This window comes from Trachurus japonicus, chromosome 19 (assembly GCF_045865225.1).
Source record: "Trachurus japonicus isolate A0001 chromosome 19, Traja_1.0".
In the NCBI taxonomy this organism is placed as follows: Eukaryota; Metazoa; Chordata; class Actinopteri; order Carangiformes; family Carangidae; genus Trachurus; species Trachurus japonicus.
In genome coordinates, this window is record NC_140925.1 from 505687 (window position 1) to 529722 (window position 24036).

At 42.8% G+C, this 24036-nt stretch overlaps 2 protein-coding genes across 2 annotated transcripts; both read left to right on the forward strand.

Moving 5' to 3' along the window:
* Positions 1–1588: 1588 nt before the first annotated feature.
* LOC146967065 (C4b-binding protein alpha chain-like) lies at positions 1589–10254 on the forward strand. Its single transcript, XM_085762158.1, has 9 exons — positions 1589–1803; positions 1900–2088; positions 2256–2361; positions 2884–2960; positions 3479–3505; positions 4070–4228; positions 4822–5049; positions 9678–10103; positions 10199–10254. Exons 1-9 carry the CDS (start codon positions 1734–1736, stop codon positions 10252–10254), a joined length of 1338 nt encoding a protein of 445 aa, XP_085618284.1. The 5' UTR covers positions 1589–1733.
* ptenb (phosphatase and tensin homolog B) lies at positions 9943–22656 on the forward strand. The gene is made up of 9 exons (XM_085761580.1): positions 9943–10490; positions 11357–11441; positions 11525–11569; positions 13370–13413; positions 14150–14388; positions 15529–15670; positions 17610–17776; positions 19406–19708; positions 22430–22656. Exons 1-9 carry the CDS (start codon positions 10412–10414, stop codon positions 22616–22618), a joined length of 1293 nt encoding a protein of 430 aa, XP_085617706.1. The 5' UTR covers positions 9943–10411; the 3' UTR covers positions 22619–22656.
* Positions 22657–24036: the final 1380 nt, after the last annotated feature.

A 24036-nucleotide genomic window follows, 5' to 3' on the forward strand; every position in this document is an offset into this window, starting at 1 on the left:
TCTGTCAATTAAAGGCCAAAATGCCCAAAAAATATACTTTAAAAAAAAGCTAGATAAAAAAATATACTTTTGGTGATAATGGGCAAAGGATGGACCCTCAAATCGATAAATTTAACCATAGAATCCAATCTTATGAAGACTGTGTAATTGTAAAAATTATTTCACATAAAAGAAAATATCTGTTAAATGAACAGTAAGCTATACTTTAAAATTATCCTACAAAATGTGTGAAAACTTGCACAGTATTCACATAGTGAAACTTAGATTTATTTGCTTATATTAATTACCATGCTGGTCATTTTTGCACTTTCAACTTTCCAACTCAATTTGGTATTAAGAAGGGTAAAATGGCTCAGCTTTCATCAGTGTCTGTGTTTGCTGACCGGCCTATAAGAAGCAGTGTTGGTTGGCTTTGAAATGGAGAAGAAAAGAACACGGAAACCCAACTGGACAGAGGAACAGGAACAATCTGTAGTGTTTCATTAATTCACTGTCATCCAGTGTTTGGAGAATATCTCTCCTGCCTCTTCTGTCCACCATGTTGTCCTCTGCTTAGGGAACTCCTAAGCCACTTAAAAGTCCTCTTCCCTACTCTTAACAGATCCCACCTTAGGAGCTCTCTAAGAGCTAGGATTCTTTAGGAATAGCTTTTATCTTTACTAGGATCTACTCTTAACTTTTAGGAGAAATTCTAAGAAAACATCATGATTCTAAGAATTTTCTTAGAATTTGGCCACTAGGAGCAACTCTTTGCACTAAGAATCTTTAGGAATACGGCCCCAGGGCTTTTAGGGCTTTTACCTGGGCTTTTAGGGCTTTGACCTGGGCTTTTAGGGCTTTTACCTGGGCTTTTAGGGCTTTTACCTGGGCTTTTAGGGCTTTTACCTGGGCTTTTAGGGCTTTGACCTGGGCTTTTAGGGCTTTTACCTGGGCTTTTAGGGCTTTTACCTGGGCTTTTAGGGCTTTTACCTGGGCTGTTAGGGCTTTTACCTGGGCTTTTAGGGCTTTTACCTGGGCTTTTAGGCGAGGGATCCTCCAGGCAGGGACTGCTTTCACTGACTGATACAGTGGTGGGAGAAAACAAAACAGCAGCCAAAGCTGTATGTGGTTCACAATCGCCCAAAAACTTGCAGTTTAACAACGTTTCATGACCAGTGAGATGAGCTAAGTCTTGGTGGGTTGATAGACGGTAAAATGACCGGCCCTTACTGCTGCTCTGTACATTGTCCAGTCGTGTCGTTGAACAGATGTTTTATCCTCCTGCGCGAGTCACGTCACTGAAAACTCTGAATGATCTTTGTGACTTCTTCTCTCTATTATCTCACAACAGTTTATCCAGACATTTTCTGATATTTCCTTTGAAATCGATACCAAATAGGAGCATGGCTGGGAGTGAAAGCTTGCCCGCCGTAGCAACAGTAACCAAGGGGGCGGGGCTTACGCGAAGGGTCAATTGATTGACGCAAATGATTGCCAGGAAAGAAAACAAAACTTTTACGGGAATCAAGCACATTTTTTTTCTAAGGTTTTGTTTGCAGTCGCTTCCTTGTCTGTTCCCGTTCTGTTCCCGGTCAGTCGAAGGTTATATATATTTGGAGACTGCATGGAAGAGACTTGCGTAAACCATTGAGCAATCTCCTGTTGCCTGTCAGTCCACAGCTCCACCTGTGTATAACAGTGTTTCAGTCTCCAGTTTATTCTTCTGTTTTGCAGTTCAGGGCAATGAAGACACAATGGACATAATAACCCGAGGTTGTGTCCTGTTTCTGTGGCTGCACACACTCCCCTTTGTGAAAAGTGACGGTAAGACCAAGTATTTCAAGTTATTTGTATAATTTAATCAATTGAATATTTGAATATAACAACAATTTCCTATTTGTTTTGTGTGCTATCTCACAGTTTGTACACTTCGGGCCTTTTTGGTGGATGAGGAGCTGAATGATGGCAATTTTGACCCAGCCGACCTGAGGCCCTACTACTCTGCTGGAGAAGAAGTGAGAGTGGGCTGCAGAGCTGGTTACTTTGGCTTCTTCAGACTGACATGTCTGTCAGGTGGTCGATGGTTTCCCGTAGGCGTTAAATGCATACGTAAGTTATCAATTTTAGCACTTTAGTGAAATTTAGTTCCAGTATTCTGCAATACAATGTATTATTATCATTATGGGAAGAAGCATTTGTTCCAATACTGCAGTTTGGGTCAATGTATGTTACTGTAATATATTCACTAATGTTTTCTCTCATTCATATGTCTTAAGCTGAATCATGTGGTCACCCTGGCGATGCACCGAATGCAGATTTCGCTCTGGACCGCGGTGAAGATTATGTCTTTGGGTCACGGGTTACATACACCTGTCACGAAGGGTATGGAAATCAATGCAGTTTATTTTTTCTTACTGATGTCCCAAACACTCGGCATATTTAAGAGGTTTCATTTGTTTTTATTGTATTGGCCATTAATCATCATTATGCTCTATAAACCATAGAATAGAGCCATCATAAGAAGATTTAGGTCATTTACGTATCAGAGTTGAAGTTCTCAGGAAATATATCGACACTACGCCAGAGAAATGTGCTACTGTAATTGCTGCAAAATGTGGACATATCAAATGTTGAAGTTAAAAGCGGATAAAAACAGAGGGACTCACTTCATCTGACTGCGCTCAGACTAACAATCATTTCATGAACATGATGAAATAAAATCATGTTTTGGAGGGAAAAAAGTTCAGGTATTTTCAGATCTGTCAGCTGTTCTAATAATTTTGGCTTTTTCACCTTATACCATATCCCTGTAGTTTACTGAACATAAAAACATGTGCAGTTTCAATTTGGCTTCTCTTCGTAAGACATTTCTATTATTCATTTTCTACATTGTCCTTGCTTCAGTTACCGCACGGTCGGTCGCAGCAATATCCGCAATTGTCTGGAAAGTGGTTGGGATGGTGTCCTTCCTGTCTGTGAAGGTACGAACTGAAATGAAGGATCTTGTTCGCACACAGTGGAAACTGTCAAAATGTGTCTATTTCTTTGTGTGGTTTACGCCTGGGCACTGTGCCTGGGGTTAAAGTCGATTGCAACAACCCAGAAAGGTGTATTAACATCTTTAGTTCACATAAACAAATCTAAAAGTCAAAGTCGGACATGTCTTGCTCCTTGAATCATAAAAGTGTAGGCATGAACATAATGTAGGCAGCAATTAGTTACGGTGAGTAGGAGTTTCAATGCCAATAAGAAAAAAACAACAAACTTGAAATGATCTGGCTGAGAACACGTTATAATATGGAACAAATATACACAGTGTGTAAACTGAATGTCAGTAGAGAAATTCTGAAGTTTAAAGTGGTGCAAAAAGTTCATGTTAGTGTCCCTGTGATCCCGGAGGAGATGAGTGATCAGTACAAATACACTGGATTTGACCTCTCAACTGTCAGCATCAACTTGTCTTTTCTCCTTTTGTTTTTCCACCTGTGGGGCAACGCAGAGATTTCTGTGTCACAAGAACAACACGGTAAGTTCTTCTTTTTATTTCTAGATATGGAGATGCATGTAAATATCTGGCATCTGTGTGGCAGATACAATTACAATTTCATTATTACATGGAAATCAAAGCCACAACAGAAGCTAATCAGTGGCTCATGGGTAGTAAGTCGTTTAATTCTTTAATGACTTAGAATAATCTGCTGTTTCTTTCTCAAGTTAGTATTGTTTTTAGTTACAAGACAGCCCATGATAAATGCTCATATTTAAAACAACCAACCTAAACATTCAAAAATGATATTCACATCAGTGCAGGCAGGTGTGGCACACTACAATGGGATCAGTATTGAATATTGTACCACCCATGTTTGTGAACAGATTAGTCATTTGTTAAAAGTAGCCTATTACAGTGCGTTTGTTTGTTTGTTTTCTTAATTCATTTACCAGTAATTCTTTTTATGTTACAAATATTTAAGGGTACCCCTGGCCATTTAAACATGCAATATGGTTTAGCTAATTTATGTGAAGATTGTGTCAGAGTACTGTGCAGTTATCTTTAGAATAGTTTTTGTCTAAGATATTTTTTGTCTTCTAGCATGTTCAAAGCTTCCAGATGTTCCTCATGCCAATGTCAAGTACAAAGAAGGAGACGTGATAGACTTCAGTTGTGAACCTGGATATTCATCCCCTCAGCCCTCCAAATTCATGTGCACAAGTAACGGCTGGCTGACGCTCAGTCAGGGAAAATGCTTCAGTGAGTTTGATCTTTTTCTGTCCCAATTTGTCACCAGTGACTGAATGACAACTGGTTTTTGGATGTCCTTTTGAGTTGGGAAGGGACTTCCAGGGGTCCAAGATTGTAGGGATTATAAATTTTATATGCCATGTAGACCTCAGTTTCTCCCAGGAAGAGCTTGATGAGGAGTCTAACTTCAGGAAGGACATCAGTGCTACTTTGTTCAACATGCAGTGACTGCAACTTGAACCAAGAACAGAGCAAACAACGGCTTGATGCCAATAGGTGAAGCAGGCAATCTGTTATTTCGCCAGCCACTATATAGGTCTCCTCCTCCCCCCTTTGCTGGTACCATCACAATGACTTTCCCTATAAGATCCAAACCTTGAGCAGACCGAACTGCTGCATCTTCCTGAGAGGGTATAACGGTGTAAAAAGTGCAATGTAAGGATAACTTAAATGATTCCAGTTCAAGTGGTCCTACTTCAACATTTGTTTCCATGAGCCTACAGCATGTATGTATCTAGCAAATGTTTTTCTTTATAGTTAATTCTCTAAAACAGCTCATAATGTCTGATGTTGTCTTTCTTTGTTGCTATGTTGTCTTTTAGCATGTTCCACACTGCCAGATGTACCTCATGCCCACGTTACAGAAGAAACCAAAAAATCTGACTACCCACTGGGAGATGTGATACAGTTCAGTTGTGAATCTGGATATGCATCAACTGAAACCATCAAATATGTTTGCTCAACTGATGGCTGGCTGGCAGTCGGTCAGGGAACGTGCCAACGGAAGTTATTAGGGTCCGGGCAGCGCAGCGCAGTCATACTTCCCATGGGTGAAAACTCACCAAACTTCACAGAAACATCCAACCCCATGCCAGATTCACTCAACTCCAAGGACATGGGGGCACAATAAGCGTTTAAATTTAAAAACTTTAAAGATTCCTACCAAACCAACGGTAGATGCTACAGTGTTGAAACTTCACCACAATGTAGCCTCAATACTGATGAAACTTTTGTCCACTTAAACTTATTACAAATTATGAAGTCCATCACTCTGTTTTTTTCAATAACTGTAAAACTTTTAAAATGTATCTCCTCCCACAATTTTTGCTCAATTGTCACCAAACTTGCTACAGAGCATCTCCAGACCGTCCTCCACAAAACTTGTTTCTCGGATTTTTGATTAAGCAAAAATTGAGCCAACAGTGCATGAAAACGTTTGACTGTAAACAGTACTGTAAACGTATACCATCAAATTCTTGATAAATACATTTTCAAACTTCCTGAAAAGAATTGACAGTATTTTGGAGTCATGGTTGATGAAGTTTAGCAAATATCAGAATTTTAATTCAAAAACTGAATTTTCTAGAACATTTTGAATTCTGCTCTCATGGGAACAACTGCAGTCAATGTGAGAGTGGAATTTATAAACATCAGATTTTCTCTTATGAAGCAAAACACTTATCATTAAAAACAAATCACCAACATTTCCATGCTGTCAAGATGCAATTTATGTATTATCAGATTTTTGTTTAGATGACTGAATTTCTGACATTTTGACCATTTCATCACAACAGCTGCCCGGGCACTGGCTCACCTGAGTGGATAAATGAAGCTACACAGCAGGTCTCACCACCAGCCAATTAGCTCAGTGAGTTAAGAGCTGGTTCTTGGTGTCAGAGATTGTGAGTTCGAGACCCAGCGAGGGTGATGATGATGATGATGATGACAGATCAAAATGTCAGATGTCCTCAAGCTGTCTTGCTGTCTAAATGTAATTTATGTATTAACAGATTTTTGTTTAGATAACAGAATTTCTGACTTTTTGACAAGTCATTATTTTACCTCAAAAACTGATTTTTCTTTTTACTGTGGTTTCAAATCTGCCTACACGACAGTGAATGGCTTACTCAATTTGTGAAGCCACTGTTGAACTGCCACTTGTCAATTAGCTCAGTGCGATAGACAACGGTCTTTGGTTCCAGAGGTTGTGGGTTCAATCCTCAAATGATGCAAATTAAACATTATAAGGACAACTGTCCTGTCTTCATATTCTCCTGTTTGTTGCTCAGAATTGCCTAAATTTGCCCAAAAGTAGCCCGGACCCGACCCATCGCTGCGCAGCAGCTATAATTAGGGTCCGGGCAGCTAAGCTGCCGGGACACTATTGTATTCTTCTTCTTCTTCTTCTTCTTCTTCTTCTTCTTCTTCTTCTTCTTCTTCTTCTTCTTCTTCTTCTTCTTCTTCTTCTTCTTCTTTCTTCTTCTTCCAAGGGAGTCATACTTCCCATGGGTGAAAACTCACCAAACTTCACAGAAACATCCAACCCCATGCCAGATTCACTCAACTCCAAGGACATGTGCCCAATAATCATACTTCCCATGGGTGAAAACTCACCAAACCTTACAGAAACATCCAACCCCATGCCAGATCCCATGTATTATCAGAATTTTGTTTAGATAACAGAATTTCTGACATTTTGACCATTTCCGAAATCTGCCATTGACTCCCTGAGTGGATAAATGAAGCTACACAGCAGGTCTCACTACCAGCCAATTAGCTCAGTGAGTTAGGAGCTGGTTCTTGGTGTCAGAGGTTGTGGGTTCGAGACCCAGCCAGGGTGATGATGATGATGACAGATCAAAATGTCAGTTGTCCTCAACACGAAACACAAGACAATTGTCCTAATGGTGGCATCACAGCAAGCCTCTAAGTTTAAAAATCCAAATAGCTTGGACTGGACCATGTGCGAAGGCTCCTAACATCTTAGAGTCACAGTAGATGTTTAACAAATACATATCATTATTTTACCTCAAAAACTGATTTTTCTTTTTACTGTGGTTTCAAATCTGCCTACATGACAGTGAATGGCTTACTCAGTTTGTGAAGCCACTGTTAAATGCCATTTGTCAATTAGCTCAGTGCGATAGACAACGGTCTCTGGTTCCCGAGGTTGTGGGTTCAATCCTCAACTAATGCAAATTGGACATTATAAGGTCAACTGTCCTGTCTTCCTATTCTCCTGTTTGTTGCTCAGAATTGCCTAAATTTGCCCAAAAGTAGCCCGGACCCGACCCATCGCTGCGCAGCAGCTATAATTTTTATTTTATTTTTTTATTTTTTTATTTTTTTTAAGTATCATCAAGCTACAAACATTTAAGGCACATTTGTGATACAAAGATTGAAAATGTTGAGTCAGCTAGCAGGACAAATGAAAAGAAAAGAGAAAAGAGAATAACAATGTGAGGGTCTTATTCTAGAAGGGTAAATAAATCCAATAAAGAAAAGAGTCTCTGGGCTTTTTTGTTTTTCATGTAGGCTAGTAGCCTATAAGGATGTTTTGTATATTTTGAGTTCATTCTTCCATCTGTTGATGTGGCTTCACCTTGAGGTATTTGGGTCTATGAATGAAATGTTTTCCAAGCATGATCAAGTTGTTCACTAAGAAGTCTACGTTTTTTTCCTTTAGTTGCACTCCAACTTTAATCAACATCCAGTTTAACAGGTGCAAAATAATTTGTTTGGTTAACAACCAGCTTTGAAACAATACCCAAAATTGTATAACATGTTCACATTCAAAGAAAAGATGTTCCACCGTTTCAATGTCACTCTCACAAAATCCACACAAATTATTATCCCAATTAAATCTTAGATGTAAGAAGAGGTTTGATGGATAAATATCATTTAGTATTTTAAATGCTTTTGCTTTATGAGGGATTGGATAAGATAAATATCGTTTTCTTATCTTTCTTGCCTCCACAACACTGTAATCTCTAAGAACATGTTTTCTTTTAAGTTGATAAGGGTAGATAGGGGTAGTATTGATAAGGTTAATAAGGGTAGAATTGTGCAGTCAAAATATTTCTAATAAATAGATATAATCATAGACTGTATATAAAAGAGGTCTGATCTTCAAAACTCTTTAGGATTTCCACCACAAACACTACAGGTGAATAGGGTAAACATTTAAACTGACAGATTTCACCAAGTTTATTACCTTGAGACAATTATATTTTGTATAAGTTTTGTCAAATCTTATGTTTGAATAGGCTATGTAAATGTGGCAATATCTGATTAAATATGCGCTGATCTGGATATATTATACCAGAACAGAAATCTGAACAATGGATAAAGCTACTTTCAAAATGATTGTTTTATCTTGTTGACATATTAGAGTCTTTAGTTTTTACAGAGGAGGATTTTGGGTATCTCTTTTTATCACTCTGTAAATGAGAAAATACTGTCACCAGCCCTTTAAAACATCTAATGTCTCCATGTTTGTAGTAATAAAATGTTGTATAAATGAGGCTGTGAATGATATATCAACAATCCCCTCTGTAAAAACCTTCAGAAGAACTTGGAGAGTTTGTGTGATGAATGTGTAACATGGTCAGACTTTCCCTCGGTGTGTGTGTGATGTTTTCCTGCAGGTGGCGCTGCAACACAGTCACTGACAAGTCACACTAAAGGGTTAAATTAAAGGTGTGTGTGTGTGTGTGTGTGTGTGTGTGTGTGTGTGTGTGTGTGTGTCGTTATGTAATGTCAGTGGGACTCTGCGGGTTGCCAGGTTGTGTGTTTTCCCCGCTTATGTTATTTCGGTTTGAAAGGCAGGATGACGTCATCAGCACCTGGCAACCCAGTTAGCTGCGAACAACCAGAGCATCGGTCAAGTTACACACATTATTATTAATGAACCCACCGGAAGTGAAGAGTTTTACGTGATGAAATAAAAACTGAGATTCATGAGTCTGACTTATTACTGTCATGTCAATCCATTACGTCATCGTTAGAACTTTTATTCCGTATTTTCCAACCCTGGTTGTTGTGTGATGTGACGTTTGATCAACATGGAGCTGTTTAAGAAAAGTGAACGCACACTATTATACTTTTTCACTTACCCCAGAATAAGAAGTGCCTTATCTATATATTTATTTTTGCTTTATTTACTTAGGACAATACATATATTTCAGTACATGCATTACATATACAGTTACATATATTTTTATTTCATTTTATATATTTTATTTATTTAGGCCTATATGTATTTTATCCCTGACCTTGCTGACCCATTATCTGTCGGTGTCTGTTTCCATGAACATTCTGATTGTCTGTGCTTTTTCAAATGTGAAGTAAAGATTTTCATTGAAAAAAACAAACAAAACAAAAAAAAAACAGCATTTAACACTTGAAGAGTTCATTTGCAAAAGCAGATAAGTGCCATTTTGGAAAAAAAATGAGCTGAGGCTTTGTAATTATTCTTTGCATAGTGTTGTTTTCAATAAAACTAATCTTTTGAGATATGTCTGTTTTGTGGTTTTGTTACATCTCAAAGTCACTCAACTTTGGTTTGACTGATATCACCTTATGTAAATAAAAAATAAAAAATGAAGATTCTAGAATTTTATAAAAATGAACTCTTCACTTTACTTATATATTTTTTTAAAAGACTCTTATTTTGAAGGCCGGGGGCGGAAGTGTGGTGTCGCTCGACTCGGCTCGGATCGACTCGGGTCCTCTCGGCTCCTCTCGGCTCCGCTCGGCTCGGAGAGGTTTTCTCTCTCCGCCTGTCTGCGTCCAATCACGGCGTCTCCGCTGCTCATCGAGCCCAGCCGCCGTCTGACCGAACCTGGACCGAACCGAGCCGCCGTCCCCAGTCAGGACTACCGGACCGGACCGGAACCACTGGACCGGACCCACCGGGACCACCGACACCGACACCGAGCCGCGGATGGTTCTGTGTGCGGGCGGCGGAGCTGGAGCCCGGGGCCGCGACGGCGCCTCGGACTGACCCGGAAAACAGCTCCCTCGGCCGGGCTGCTGTCTACTAGCAGGCCGCCTAGCCTCCGGAGCTCCGGAGCTCGCAGCCTGCTGGCGCCGCGGAGGACCGGTACCGCGCTCGGCTCTACCCGTCCGGACCGGTTCGGACCTGTTTGGACCTGTTTGTGTGTTGTTGTTCGTCCCTGGAGGATTTTTATTGAACAGTAAAGTTTAAAAACTGTGGCGCTCTGGAGCTGCAGGGAACGTTAGCTCCGGGCTAGCTGCTAGCTCCTGTTAGCTCCGGGCTAGCTGCTAGCTCCTGTTAGCTCCCGTTAGCTCCGGTAGCCAGGCAGCGGAGGCTGCGGAGCTCCGGGCCGGGGGAGGGGAGGGGGGCTGCGGTGTGTTTCACCTCATCTCGCCGCCACGGAGGCCCGGAGGATGGCCGCGCTCATCAAGGAGATCGTGAGCCGGAACAAGAGACGTTACCAGGAGGACGGGTTCGACCTGGACCTGACCTGTATCCTGCTGCTAGCTGCTAGCCGTTAGCCGTTAGCTTCTGGTGCTGCGTTCAAGAACAACTCGGAAACTCTGAATTCACGTCACAGGCTAACAGTCCCATCTGTTTCTAGTGTCTGTGCTAAGCTAGGCTAACAGTCCCATCTGTTTCTAGTGTCTGTGCTAAGCTAGGCTAACAGTCCCATCTGTTTCTAGTCTCTGTGCTAAGCTAGGCTAACAGTCCCATCTGTTTCTAGTGTCTGTGCTAAGCTAGGCTAACAGTCCCATCTGTTTCTAGTGTCTGTGCTAAGCTAGGCTAACAGTCCCATCTGTTTCTAGTCTCTGTGCTAAGCGAGGCTAACAGTCCCATCTGTTTCTAGTGTCTGTTCTGTGCTAAGCTAGGCTAACAGTCCCATCTGTTTCTAGTCTCTGTGCTAAACTGACACTCATCTGTATCTAGCCTCTGTGCTAAGCTAGGCTAACAGTCCCATCTGTTTCTAGTCTCAGTGCTAAGCTAGGCTAACAGTCCCATCTGTTTCTAGTGTCTGTGCTGTGCTAAGCTAGGCTAATAGTACCATCTGTTTCTAGTGTCTGTGCTAAGCTAGGCTAACAGTCCCATCTGTATCTAGTCCCTGTGCTAAAATAGGCTGACAATCCCATCTGTTTTTAGTTCAATGCTAAGCTAGGCTAATAATTCCATTTGTTTCTAATCTCAATGCTAAGCTAGGCTAACAGTCCCATCTGTTTCTACTGTCTGTGCTAAGCTAGGCTAAATGAACAGGTGTTGTGAGGTCATCTTTGACCAGAACCTGTTTTAATTAATAATCTAATGTTGTTATTGATCCGTATTGAGTATCGATCACCTATTGATCCTTAACGACCGATCAGACATTTACCCAAACATCATCGCCATGGGCTTCCCCGCGGAGCGACTGGAGGGCGTCTACAGAAACAACATCGATGATGTCGTCAGGTAAGACGGCGCTCTGCTTGACCTCTGACCCCTGACCCATGATGCAGCTGTGACCTTTGACCTTTGACCTCTGTCCCCGTCAGGTTCCTGGACTCGAAGCACAAGAACCACTACAAGATCTACAACCTGTGAGTCCTGAACCACCGCTGTGTGTGTGTGTGTGTGTGTGTGTGTGTGTGTGTGTGTGTGTGTGTGTGTGTGTGTGTGTGTGTGTGTGTGTGTGTGACCATGTTTCCATAGCAACGAGGGTCACGACTCTGATCTAAAGATGAAGGACGGACGTTCTTCTGTTTTATGTTTAGTACAAAATGAATGGAAACACTTTAAATCACAATAAAACAACTGGATGCATCAGTGTGGTCACAGAACAGCTGACGACGTCGTAACGCTCCTGAACCGACGTTATTCACATTAACTCTTTCACGACCGCACTGATTCCTCATCACATCCGCTCCGGACCGCATGTTTGTTTACCTTTTCTCTCACGTGGAAGTGAACTCTGTCCATCACCTAGAAGCAAACGGTTTTCACGTGGTTGAAGAGCGACTTTCCAACGTGCTCCTCCAAAAAACAACGGCGAGTTTTTCCGCTGTTTTGTTCGTGAGTACGAAGGAGAAGAAAGAAGAGAGCTGGGTTTCTCCAAAAACGGAGCTCCCGCTCTAGTTTCAGAAAGAAAGAAGAAGCACTTTTGTCTCAAGTGGAAATCGGCTCATTTTACCGGTAGCTACTCTGCAGCGTGGCGTCTCCCAAATCATTTTAGGTCTGAAACGTTTGTAACAGCACCGGGAAACGTTACTAGATTTGTCGCTAGTCGCTTTTGACAAAAAAAAAGTCACCAAGAGGGTTTGGAAAGTCGCCAGATTTAGTGAGAAAGTCGCCAGACACCAGAGCAGCATCAAGGAGACCGAAGATCACACAGTTTATAAAAAACATTATGTTTTGATTTTAGTTTAAAACAGTTTTTACTTATCAGAGGAACCATATTCACACACAGGGACCTGAGAGTGTCTGTTTAACTCGTCAACGGTCGTGAAAGAGTTAATACTTTTATTGACAGGGATGCAAACAGAGCACCGAAAAGTGAAACTCGCTTTTTTCATGACCAATTAGGTGACTTGTGTGAATCGTTCAGATCCGAAAAGTTTTTGTTTTTGAGGGGGGGGGGGGTCTCAGCGTCTCAGCGTCTCAGCTGGGGTCAGTAAAATGTTTTTCTAACAGGCTGACAGTGACAATCACGTGAAACTGAGGCGAACTCATTCATGGTCTCTGATTACACTGATAACAGCCGACCTCCAATGTAGACGCGCGACGTGTGCTCGTTACCCAAAGCGGCGCGTAAGTTCAAGTTCAAGTTCACTTTTATTTGTATAGCACAGTTAAAAAGACCTGTGACAGTCGTCCAAAGTGCTTCACAAGTGCGTATCCGCGTGCAGTCGCTGCGACGGCGACGCCGTTTCCCCTCGTGCATGTCTGTGGAGCTCTGGCCGCGGACATGCACGGTTCCCTACGTTGCTGTGTCAGGCAGGTGTTCCCACGGAGATCTGCCCCGTTTCAGAGGTGAAGGAAGCCCTGAGTGGAAAGACGTCGCCTCCGCCATGTAGAATAATTAAAGTGAAACTAACACATTACATAGGCCTATATGTCCATTACACACTGAATGAAACATCCCATGTCTTTATTTATTCAGTTTATTTTAATAGTAATAATTATGACTAACATTCAGTGAAGACCTAAACATCAGTTTCTCCAAAATGGAAATATTGCTAAGGAACAATTCCTCTCTTTTTTGGTCCTGACCCGTTTGCATCCCTGATTGAACTTTACATCATTGGATCGACAGGTGGATGGAAACATGGTCAGAGTGTGTGTGTGTGTTGTCATGGATACAGAGTGAAGCTGTCTGGTGCTAACTGAACATCTGTCCACAGATGTGCTGAGCGACACTACGACACGTCAAAGTTCAACTGTCAAGGTGAGTCCAGCAGCAGCAGCGTTGTCACGGTGACCGCCGTCTACCACGCTCTCTGTTTCTGTTTCTGTTCCACATGTGGAAGCTCATTGGATCAAGTTGTTAATAACAAGCTGCTAGTAGATAGATGATGAATACTAAAGTAAAAGAAGTGTCTTTTAAAATGATTCACAGAATCTACATCTACAGTTTCCTTACAACGATTCACAAGAGACAGAGATGTAAAATGAAGATGTGTTTCATTTGTTTTGGTCTTGACGTTTCTCCACCGAATGATGGGAAGATATTAGCAACTTGATTTCTATTTGTATTGAACCACATTTTTCCTTTTGCTTTGAACTTTTATTGTTTTGCTTCACTGAAGATAGATAGACAGATAGATAGATAGATAGATAGATAGATAGATAGATAGATAGATAGATAGATAGATAGATAGATAGATAGATTATTCATCCCGAGGGAGATTCTTCTGCCAGGATGCTCCAAAGGGAAAAAAGGAAGGAAGATAAATAGGATAGACAGAGGAAGTATAGATAAAATATATCCTACGATGTCTAAAACAATAGAATAAAAGCTGCAAGTGCAAAGGCAGCAGCCTAGACACAGGTTAAATACTGTGCTACATAATTTAAAATGATATAAAACAATGCAGAAGGGCCAAAACAGAATGTAAAAATGTAAAAATGAGGAATCCATCTGTGAAAAGAAACGTTTCTATACCATTAATCTTATTATCCAGTGGCCCAGTACCCGTTCGAGGACCACAACCCCCCGCAGCTGGAGCTGATCCGTCCGTTCTGCGAGGACTTGGACCAGTGGCTGAGCGAGGACGAGCAGCACGTCGCCGCCATCCACTGCAAGGCGGGAAAGGGCCGCACCGGCGTCATGATCTGCGCCTACCTGCTGCACCGACACAAGTTCAAGGAGGCGCAGGAGGCGCTGGAGTTCTACGGAGAGGTCCGCACGCACGACAAGAAGGTCAGATCAACGGCTACCCGGGGCTCTGGGGTTAAAGGGACAGTTCAGTCTGTAATAATTAACAAGGTTTATTATTAAAATCTGACTCTACTACCCATCAGAGTATAATCGCCATAAAATAAAACCAGTTTGGTGTTTGTAGCCTTACAATTCTTCTTTTATATCTACGTTTACCACCCTGAACGTCACAACGCACGACGTTGATCTGCGTCGTTGTGGAAGACTTTCAGATGTTCTCATGTTTAAAGGGATAGTTCAACATGTTGTCAAATTGGCCCATCACCATAATCCCTATAGTCATAGCAGTAGGTTCGTTACTTTTAATGGTCGGTGCAAGCTATTTTTAGAACGGCGGAGCAGAGCCGTGAGCTGCTCAGAGCTACGCTACGGAGGCTCATTATGGGATTTCTTGGTTTCCCTCATCAGACTCATCAAATACACAATCCAACAACTCCACAACGCTCTGGTGGACAAGTTGTGAGCTGCACATTCACCACGCTATGAGATAATAACACAACGTTACCACACAGAGTTGTTTTAGAGGGAAATACAGAGACTGATGATGAAAAACTGTCCCTGAAGGCAACGTGCATCAGTGGTTTTGCATGAATTTCCCTCTAAAACAACTCTGTGTGGTAACGTTGTGTTATTATCTCATAGCGTGGTGAATGTGCAGCTCACAACTTGTCCACCAGAGCGTTGTGGAGTTGTTGGATTGTGTATTTGATGAGTTTGATGAGTTTGAAACCAAGAAATCCCATAATGAGCCTCCGTAGCGTAGCTCTGAGCAGCTCACAGCTCTGCTCCACCGTTCTAAAAACAGCTTGCACCGACAATTAAAGGTAACGAACCTTCTGCTATGACTATAGGGATTATGGCAATGGGCCAATTTGACTTAATGTTGAACTATCCCTTTAACAAAAAGAACACAGATCAACAATGAAGAAGCTTTTTCACTCTCAAATATGATTGGGTCAGGCCTCAGAGAAAAAAATATTTATATTTGTACATTTTTTCTCCATTGACTTGGGAATTCATTCGGTACCAGTGGAAAAGCATCGAATGTGGTTCTCATCCCTACAGCACAGTGTTGTGTTGTTACTGAAGTGTGTGTGTGTGTGTGTGTGTGCGTGCGTGCAGGGCGTGACCATCCCCAGCCAGCGGCGCTACGTGGTCTACTACAGCTTCCTGCTGAGGAACCAGCTGCAGTACAAACCTGTCGCTCTGCTCTTCCACAAGATGCTGTTTGAGACCATTCCCATGTTCACCGGAGGAACCTGCAGTGAGTTATACACACACACACACACACACACACACACACACACACACTAGAGGTCTTCATGGGTCCAATTTGACGTACCCGAACCCAAATGGACCCGTGAAAATTGGACCCGGAGCCGACTGGCCCCGAGCTATTATTGTAAATACGAGTTCCGAACCCGAGCCGAACCCTTAAAAACCCGTGGACCCGAAATGCCCGAGTTGCTTTATGATTTAATACAAGTTGTCTAGCGTTAAATAAGACTTGTTTTTACTTTCTGTTTCTTACCTAAACGTAGTCTTCTTCTACCTGCTCCGGCTGCGGCCGCTGCCCCCCCCCCCCCCCCGGCCATAATGTGATGTAAACAGAAATAAATCCACGTCGTCATTTTCTTGTTTAGATGGTCACTGTAATCCTTCTTCTTAGCCGTTGCTAACGCCAATCCACCAGTCATTTCCTCTTGTTTAATTAACGTTATCATTTTGGATTTTCCATGTGCTTTGCGGAGCATAACGTTACCGCGGTAACAACACGCTACGGCAACTCGATTGTTTAACTATTTTGAACCATTAACCAGAACGTTACGTTAATAAACAGTACAGTAATAAACACACTTTTTAACTGCCCCGAGTCCTGACCTCGGCTCTGACTTCTGCTGCAACTGTCACCTTTGACGTCATCATCAGAGTCGTGTCGTTGTTTTGATCACGTGACATCAGTCTCTCTATAGGCACTCTAAGTCACACCGGCAGCTCAGCCTCTCATTGGACGGACGGGGGAGGGGGGGGGTGATTGGCAGCTGTGACAGCCAATCGCCGGGTCCTCTCGGGTACCGTAGGACCCGGCCTTTCACAATAAGAGCCCCGAGACCCGAGACAAACTCCACAGGTTCCGCCCCGGCCCCGGAGTCACTTCTTGTGAGTGGACCCAAACCCGAGCCGGGTCGGGTCGGAACCTCGGGTTTTCAGGTTGTCGGTTTTTTCCAAAGACCTCTAACACACACACACACACACATATATATACACGCAGACACACACACACACATATACACACACAGACACACACACACACACACACACATATATATACACGCAGACACACACACACACATATACACACACAGACACACACACACACACACACATATACACACACAGACACACACACACACACACACACTAGGGATGTCACAATTAAACACCACGGTCACTTCACCGTAACGATTCCTCCAAACCGTCACTACAACACTTTTCCTAAAGTGTCCTTTAGGAAGGAAGGGAAAGAGAAAGAAAGATGGAGGGAGGGAGGGAGGGAGGGAGGGGACAGATTAGGTCAATTGGGTCAAAAAGGAAGAAAGAAGTAAGGACAAATGGAAGGAAGGAAGGGAGGGAGGAAGGGGAAAAGGACTGTGGAAAGAAGGAAGGGAGAAAGGAAGGAAAGAGGGAAGGATGGAGGAAGGGTAAGAAGGGAGGGAGGAAGGGGAAAAGGACTGTGGAAAGAAGGAAGGGAGAAAGGAAGGAAAGAGGGAAGGATGGAGGAAGGGAAAGAAGGGAGGAAGGAAGTAATGAAGGGGAAAAGGATTGTGGAAAGAAGAAAGGGAGAAAGGAAGGAAAGAGGGAAGGATGGAGGAAGGGAAAGAAGGGAAGAGGGAAGGATGGAGGAAGGGAAAGAAGGGAAGAGGGAAGGATGGAGGAAGGGAAAGAAGGGAGGAAGGAAGTAAGGAAGGGGAAAAGGATTGTGGAAAGAAGGAAGGGAAGAGGGAAGGATGTAGGAAGGGAACAGAGGACAACAGGAGGTTAAGTGATATTCTGGGTTATTGAAGTTTCTAACGGTTTATATGTATTAAACCTTTAACTCCATGTTTCTGTGCACAGACCCCCAGTTCGTGGTCTACCAGCTGTAGTTTCTAACGGTTTATCTACAGAGGATGTATGTATTAACCCTTTACCTGTGGTCTCAGACCCCCAGTTCGTGGTCTACCAGCTGAAGGTGAAGATCCACACGTCGAACCCGGCCCACACGCGGAGAGAAGACAAGCTGATGCTGTTTGAGTTCCCTCAGCCGCTTCCTGTCTGCGGAGACATCAAGGTGGAGTTCTTCCACAAGCCCAACAAGGTGATGAAGAAGGTGAGGAAGACTGCTCTTTTTTTTATTTAGCATTGAAAATATAAACTCAACGAGGACAACAACAACAACAACAGCAGCAATACACATGAAAACAGGCATGGTGTAGATGTAAACATAACAGTAGAGGAATCATGAAACAAAAAGGTAAATAATAAATAAATCAAGGCAAATAAATAAAGCACAATTTCCCAGGCATACACACGATCAACATAAAAACAGAGCAGCAAAAGATAAGTTATATTTAAATATGGTTTAGAAAAGAAGGAGACGAGAAATATTTAGACTTAATTTTGTTGCATACTTGTTGTTTGTCTTTTTAAGGGATGAAAAGAATAACTTGAACTCATTAATAACAAGAAAAGGAAGGTTTAGAGTTCCTCCATTTTGCACAATGGATATGATATTTACCCAAGAGTATAATAACATTAATAGTGTCAGAAACAGCCACGGCTAGATGATCTAAATAAAAGACAATATCATATAATTTAAGGGGCAGTACATCTTTAATTTTGTAAGCAATCCAATTATATATGTCACACCAAAAAAGATGTGAAGTGGGAAAAAACATATGCTCTAGTGCAGTGGTTCTCAACTGATGGGTCTAGACCCGTTCTGGATGGGTCGCGGACAGCTGGTCAAAAAAGTAAATAATATTTAATGCACATCTGATGTTGGACATGTCTTTTATTTTGAAAGGCACGCGAGACAGTCAGTTTCTTATTATTTGCTCTGAATACAGTGAATCTGGTTTTGTTTTGTGGGTCTTTATTTTGTGCAGTTTGATATTTATTCACTTTAGTGAACATGCTCTGAATGCAGAGATGCATTAGAAGTCAAATATATCGTTTTGTTGGTCTCCATTTTGTGCAGTTTGATTTTTTTTTTGTATATTTTTTGGCTTTTTTGCCTTTATTTGATAGCACAGTGAGATAGACAGGAAAGGGGGAGACAGAGAGAGGGGGAATGACATGCAGGAAAGGTCTGCCCGATTTAACGCACATTTATCCACCTCATAACCAAATCTTTTCTTAAGAAATTCTGCCACTGGATAAATTTAGTTTATAACTTTAAAGTGTGTTTCTTTAACTTTAGGTGAAATAGGCCATTTGATAAAAGGTGAGGAAGACTCCTGCTGCTGGTGATGATGATGTCACAGGTGGGCGGGGCCAACGGTGCTAATGGCGCTAACGGAAAAAAACTAAATTTTCAGTTTTATATGATTAATTTGTTAATTATTTTATCCAAATCTTATATACATAAGTCTAAATTTTCTGGTAAGAAGCCAAACTTCTTGGAACTGTCTGCATATGTTGGTCAGTATATCTCCTCCCTCTGTGATTGTGAGAATGAAAAAGCTGTTAAAACGTATAATGATCTTTGTAAGCTTTACAAAATATTTATTTAAGTTTATGTTTTTTCTGTCTTGCTGTCATCCCCTGGCGTATTTATGATGGTTTGGTTGTGTATTAATGTTGTATACACTTATTTAATCTAACTGTATTCAGTCCTGTGTATACTCTTGTTGTCAATAAAGTTGTTAAAAAAAATAATAATAAATAAAAATAATGGCGCTAACGGGCCTAACAGCGTTTCTTCTTCTTGTTCTTCTCGTTCCTCTCGTGTCCTCAGGAGAAGATGTTCCACTTCTGGATCAACACCTTCTTCATCCCGGGTCCGGAGGAGAACCAGGACAAGCTGGAGAACGGCAGCGCCGGCACGACGCCGCGGGACAACGCCGCCACGGCCACGGCCACGGCCACGGCCCTGGTCGCCATGGAGAGGACGCAGCAGAGCCTGATGATGACGTCCATGATGCTGGGAGGAGGAGGAGAAGCTGCTGACAGAGACTTCCTCATCCTCACGCTCATCAAAGGAGACCTGGACAAGGCCAACAAGGACAAGGCCAACAAGAACTTCTCCCCCAACTTCAAGGTACAACGCTGCCGCTAGCCGCTAGCCGCTAGCCGCTAGCCGCCATCTTGGTTTAACCTTCAGGCCTTACCTCACAGCGTTCATATGTTGTTGTTTTGGGGGATTTTTCATGCCTTTATTTGATAGTACAGTGGAGAGAGACAGGAAATGGGGAGGCAGAGAGATGGGGAATGACACGCAGGAAAGGTCCGTCCAATGTGGGATTCGACCAAGGAAGGAGTTGTGTGTTCTCCAAGTGAAGACCACTTCCGTGTTCAAAAAGCTGCAGTTCCCCGTCCGGCCTCTGGGGGCTGAGACCAGAAGGGAGCAACTCCAACTGAGCCCCATGTTAAAATAGCCTTTAGACTTTACAGCTTAAAAAACACATATTTACAGCCTGGTACATTTCATTGTTTTGGTCTCTAGCGATAGTTTCTACCTCCATGAACACTGTGTTTGTCCCACAACCGTTTCAGTGTTTAGGCTTCAAATTAGTGCATAAATTACGTTGAGTGACAGGTTCACAGACAGTTTACCGGCCGTTAATTGGTTGCTCCGAGTCCAGTGGGCGGGTTCTCAGCCGGCTAACCGCCGCACCGCTCCAAATATGGAAAGTAGACTCCACCTAAAATCCAAGATGGCGCCATTCAAATCCCCGTAGTAGAGGCACAAAACAGACGTCAGTGTTTCCCCCAGGAAATGTGTTAGTTAAGGTGGTGTCTGTCCTGTCGGGGGGGGGGGGGGGGTCATAATCTGTATTTGTGCTACGGGCGCGCCGTATTAAGATTCGCTTTCACCACGCGCGCTGCTGTTATGCATGCGCGCTTCTCTGTGGTGTGTATGTGTGTGAGAGGATGCGGAGATGAATGAAGGCGATCGTCCGACGTCCGACGGGGGGGGGTATCGCTACATTTTTATTTTTTTAAGACATTAGTTTAGGCGGCAGCTCTTTGTTGTTAAGGCGGCCGCCTTAACAGGAAAGAGCTGCGGGAAACCCTGGACGTCACGGTGCTACGTCCATTCTCTTTACAGTTACACACAAATGTGTGAACGCACAGTTAAAGGTCCAGTCTGTAATAATTAACAAGGTTTATTATTAAAATCTGACTCTACTCTCCATGAACATATTAGTATCAGAGTATAATCGCCATAACATAAAATCTGTTTGGTTTTTGTAGCCTCATAATTCTTCTTTTATTTCTACGTTTACCACCCTGAACGTCACAACGCACGACGTTGATCTGCGTCGTTGTGGAAGACTTTCAGATGTTCTCATGTTTAAAGGGATAGTTCAACATTTTGTCAAATTGGTCCATTGCCATAATCCCTATAGTCATAGCAGTAGGTTCGTTACCTTTAATTGTCGGTGCAAGCTATTTTTAGAACGGTGGAGCAGAGTCGTGAGCTGCTCAGAGCTACGCTACGGAGGCTCATTATGGGATTTCTTGGTTTCCCTCATCAAACTCATCAAATACACAATCCAACAACTCCACAACGCTCTGGTGGACAAGTTGTGAGCTGCACATTCACCTAGGCCTGGGACGATAATCAATAAATCAATTAATCGCACGATAAATGAAAATGAACTCGATAGTTTTTCCGGCCTCGATAAATCGCCATGTGCATGCGCACGTATTTGTTTTGGTCTCTGGCCTCCAACCAGGCTGGATGACAAGAGGCTTCACTCTGTGCATCGGTCTCAGCACCTGGGCCGTTTGTTTTGCAGAATGAAAGGAGTGAACCCTCTTTTCAGTCATCCAGGATCTTTGTTTCCCAGAATGCATTTCTCAGCAACCGGCAGCGCAGCGCTAGCTGTAAAGCTAAGCAGCTAAAAGCTATTTTACCCATAATACATCCATGATTTTACCGTAATTCTTGCTGCCGCGCTGTTAACACGTCACTTTTTAAAGTTTTAATATTTTTTCATGCGGGAAAGTCACCGTTCGTTCAGATCCCCAGTCTGTGGTCAGTTTATCCACATATCGCCTGTTAGGAGATTTCCTCCCACGTTTTTGGAGCTAATGTGGCAGCAGCGAGCAGGAGGAGCGGGGCTTCCCACAGTCTGCAGCCGTCTGCAGCAGCTCACGGGCCGGTCAACCTCCGTCATTGGGGGAGAAAACGACTAAAACTTATCAGCAGGTTTTTAGAGGTTTATCGCCGGCTGGTTTGATTGATGAAATCTTACACCTGTGGAAGTCATATTAGTTTGTTTGAATGAAAAGTGGAGCTTCAGGTGTATAACGTTATTGGACAGAAGAGCTGCACTGTTTATTATTTTTTGTTTATTTTATTTATTTAGGATAGTAGCTATATAAGTTCTTGTCATTCCAATTACAATGGTTAAAAAAAAAATACTCATGAGAAATAAAAGTTTATCGCATTTAAAAGGGACTACTTGCATTATTATGAAATATTATTATTATATTAGTGGTTAATTTGTTCTCAAAAAAATGTGTCAATAATATCGTTTATCGTCAGTAATTTGTGGGACAATATATCGTCCAGCAAAATTTATTATCGTCCCAGGCCTACATTCACCACGCTATGAGATAATAACACAACGTTACCACACAGAGTTGTTTTAGAGGGAAATACAGAGACTGTTGATGAAAAACTGTCCCTGAAGGCAACGTGCATCAGAGGTTTTACATGAATTTTAACTCTGTGTGTGTGTGTGTGTGTGTGTGTGTGTCTCTGTGTGTGTGTGTGTGTGTGTGTGTGTGTGTGTGTGTGTGTGTGCAGGTGAAGCTGTTCTTCACTAAGACGGTGGAGGAAGGGGAGAACTGCGACGCCAGCAGCACGTCGGCCTCGGTCACGCCGGACGTCAGCGACAACGAGCCGGACCACTACCGCTACTCGGACACCACGGACTCGGACCCGGAGAACGAGCCGTTCGAAGACGACCGCCACGACCAGATCACTAAAGTCTGACACACACACACACACACACACACACACACACACACACACACACACACACACACTGGTGTATACGTGTGTGTCTATATGTACAGAGACAAACACACACAGTATATATATGTCAACACACACACACACAGAGGACGGGACTCGGGACTCGAACCCTGGACCCTCGCTGATCCGTGGACTCTGAGGTGGAGCGGCTCGGATCGGAACATAAGCCCCGCCCCCCTCGCCCCCCCCCCTCCTCCAACCCTCTGCACGGTGCACACACCTGGACAATCACACGGACAACCAGACGGACGAATGGACAGACGGACGGAGGTGAAAGGGTTAAAACTCGGAGGTTAAAGGGTTAAAACTTGAACATGAACAGACTGAGACACGCCCCCCCTCCTCCCCCTGCCCCCCCCCCTCGCCCCCCCTCCTCTCCTCTGGCCCCGCCCCTCTGGCCCCGCCCACTTCCCCGTAGGAAACGCTACGCAGAACAACTTCCTGTTTGTTTCCACCTTCGGTTCTGTCTGTGACGGCCAATCAGAGTCGACGCTCGTCTCTGTGTGATGATGTCACTCAGTCTCTCTGTGACATCATCAAACCAGGACAGTGATGATGTCACCGGCCAATCAAATCAAATCAAAACAAATCCGTTTATCTGTTTTTATCAAATTTGATCGTGTGTCATATTTAGAAGGTTTAATCTGGTTCATGACTCCTCCCACTGGTGCTGTGCGATACGCTGGGATGTCTAGTTATTGATAATAACTTAAAATTATTGATAATTTTTTAAAAAACTAATTATTATTCTTTTTAAAGTATGATTTAAAACGACACAGTCTTTAAAGCAGAAGTCAGGTGAATGTTTGTGTTAATCTAAGTCTTAAATAGTTGTATCTTCTGACAGCAATCACTTCTATAGAGTGTTTGGTCTGAAACACGGGTCTGTCAGTCACTCTGCTCTGCTCTGAGCCCAGGAGAAAACTTTCCTTGTATCCTACAACCTTTATCCAATGAGGAGAGAGAACGGCATAAAGGGGCAGTCCTCTCTGTGTGTGCAGCCAAGGGATGCGCCTGAATGTGGTGACGTAGGGACGAGGACCAATAGATCCATGACGAGGGCGGGGGCTGCTAACTCCATCTGCTGACAGGAAGTTAGACAAAACCACTGGATCACTGACTGCTGCTTTAACCAACTGCATCTTTACTTTTACTTTCTCGAATATAAATCGAGTTTAAATTAAATTCAGCGTGTAAAAGCATCAGAGCGTCTTGATTGACGGGTCGCCGCCAGAAAGTTGTGATGTCATAATGAGGTCACGGTGGACAGCGGTGGTTAGCGGTTAGAGCTGCGACTAACGATTCTTTTCATTATCGATTATTTAAACGATTAATGGATTATTAGTTGTTTGGTCAATAAAATATTTTAAAAAATG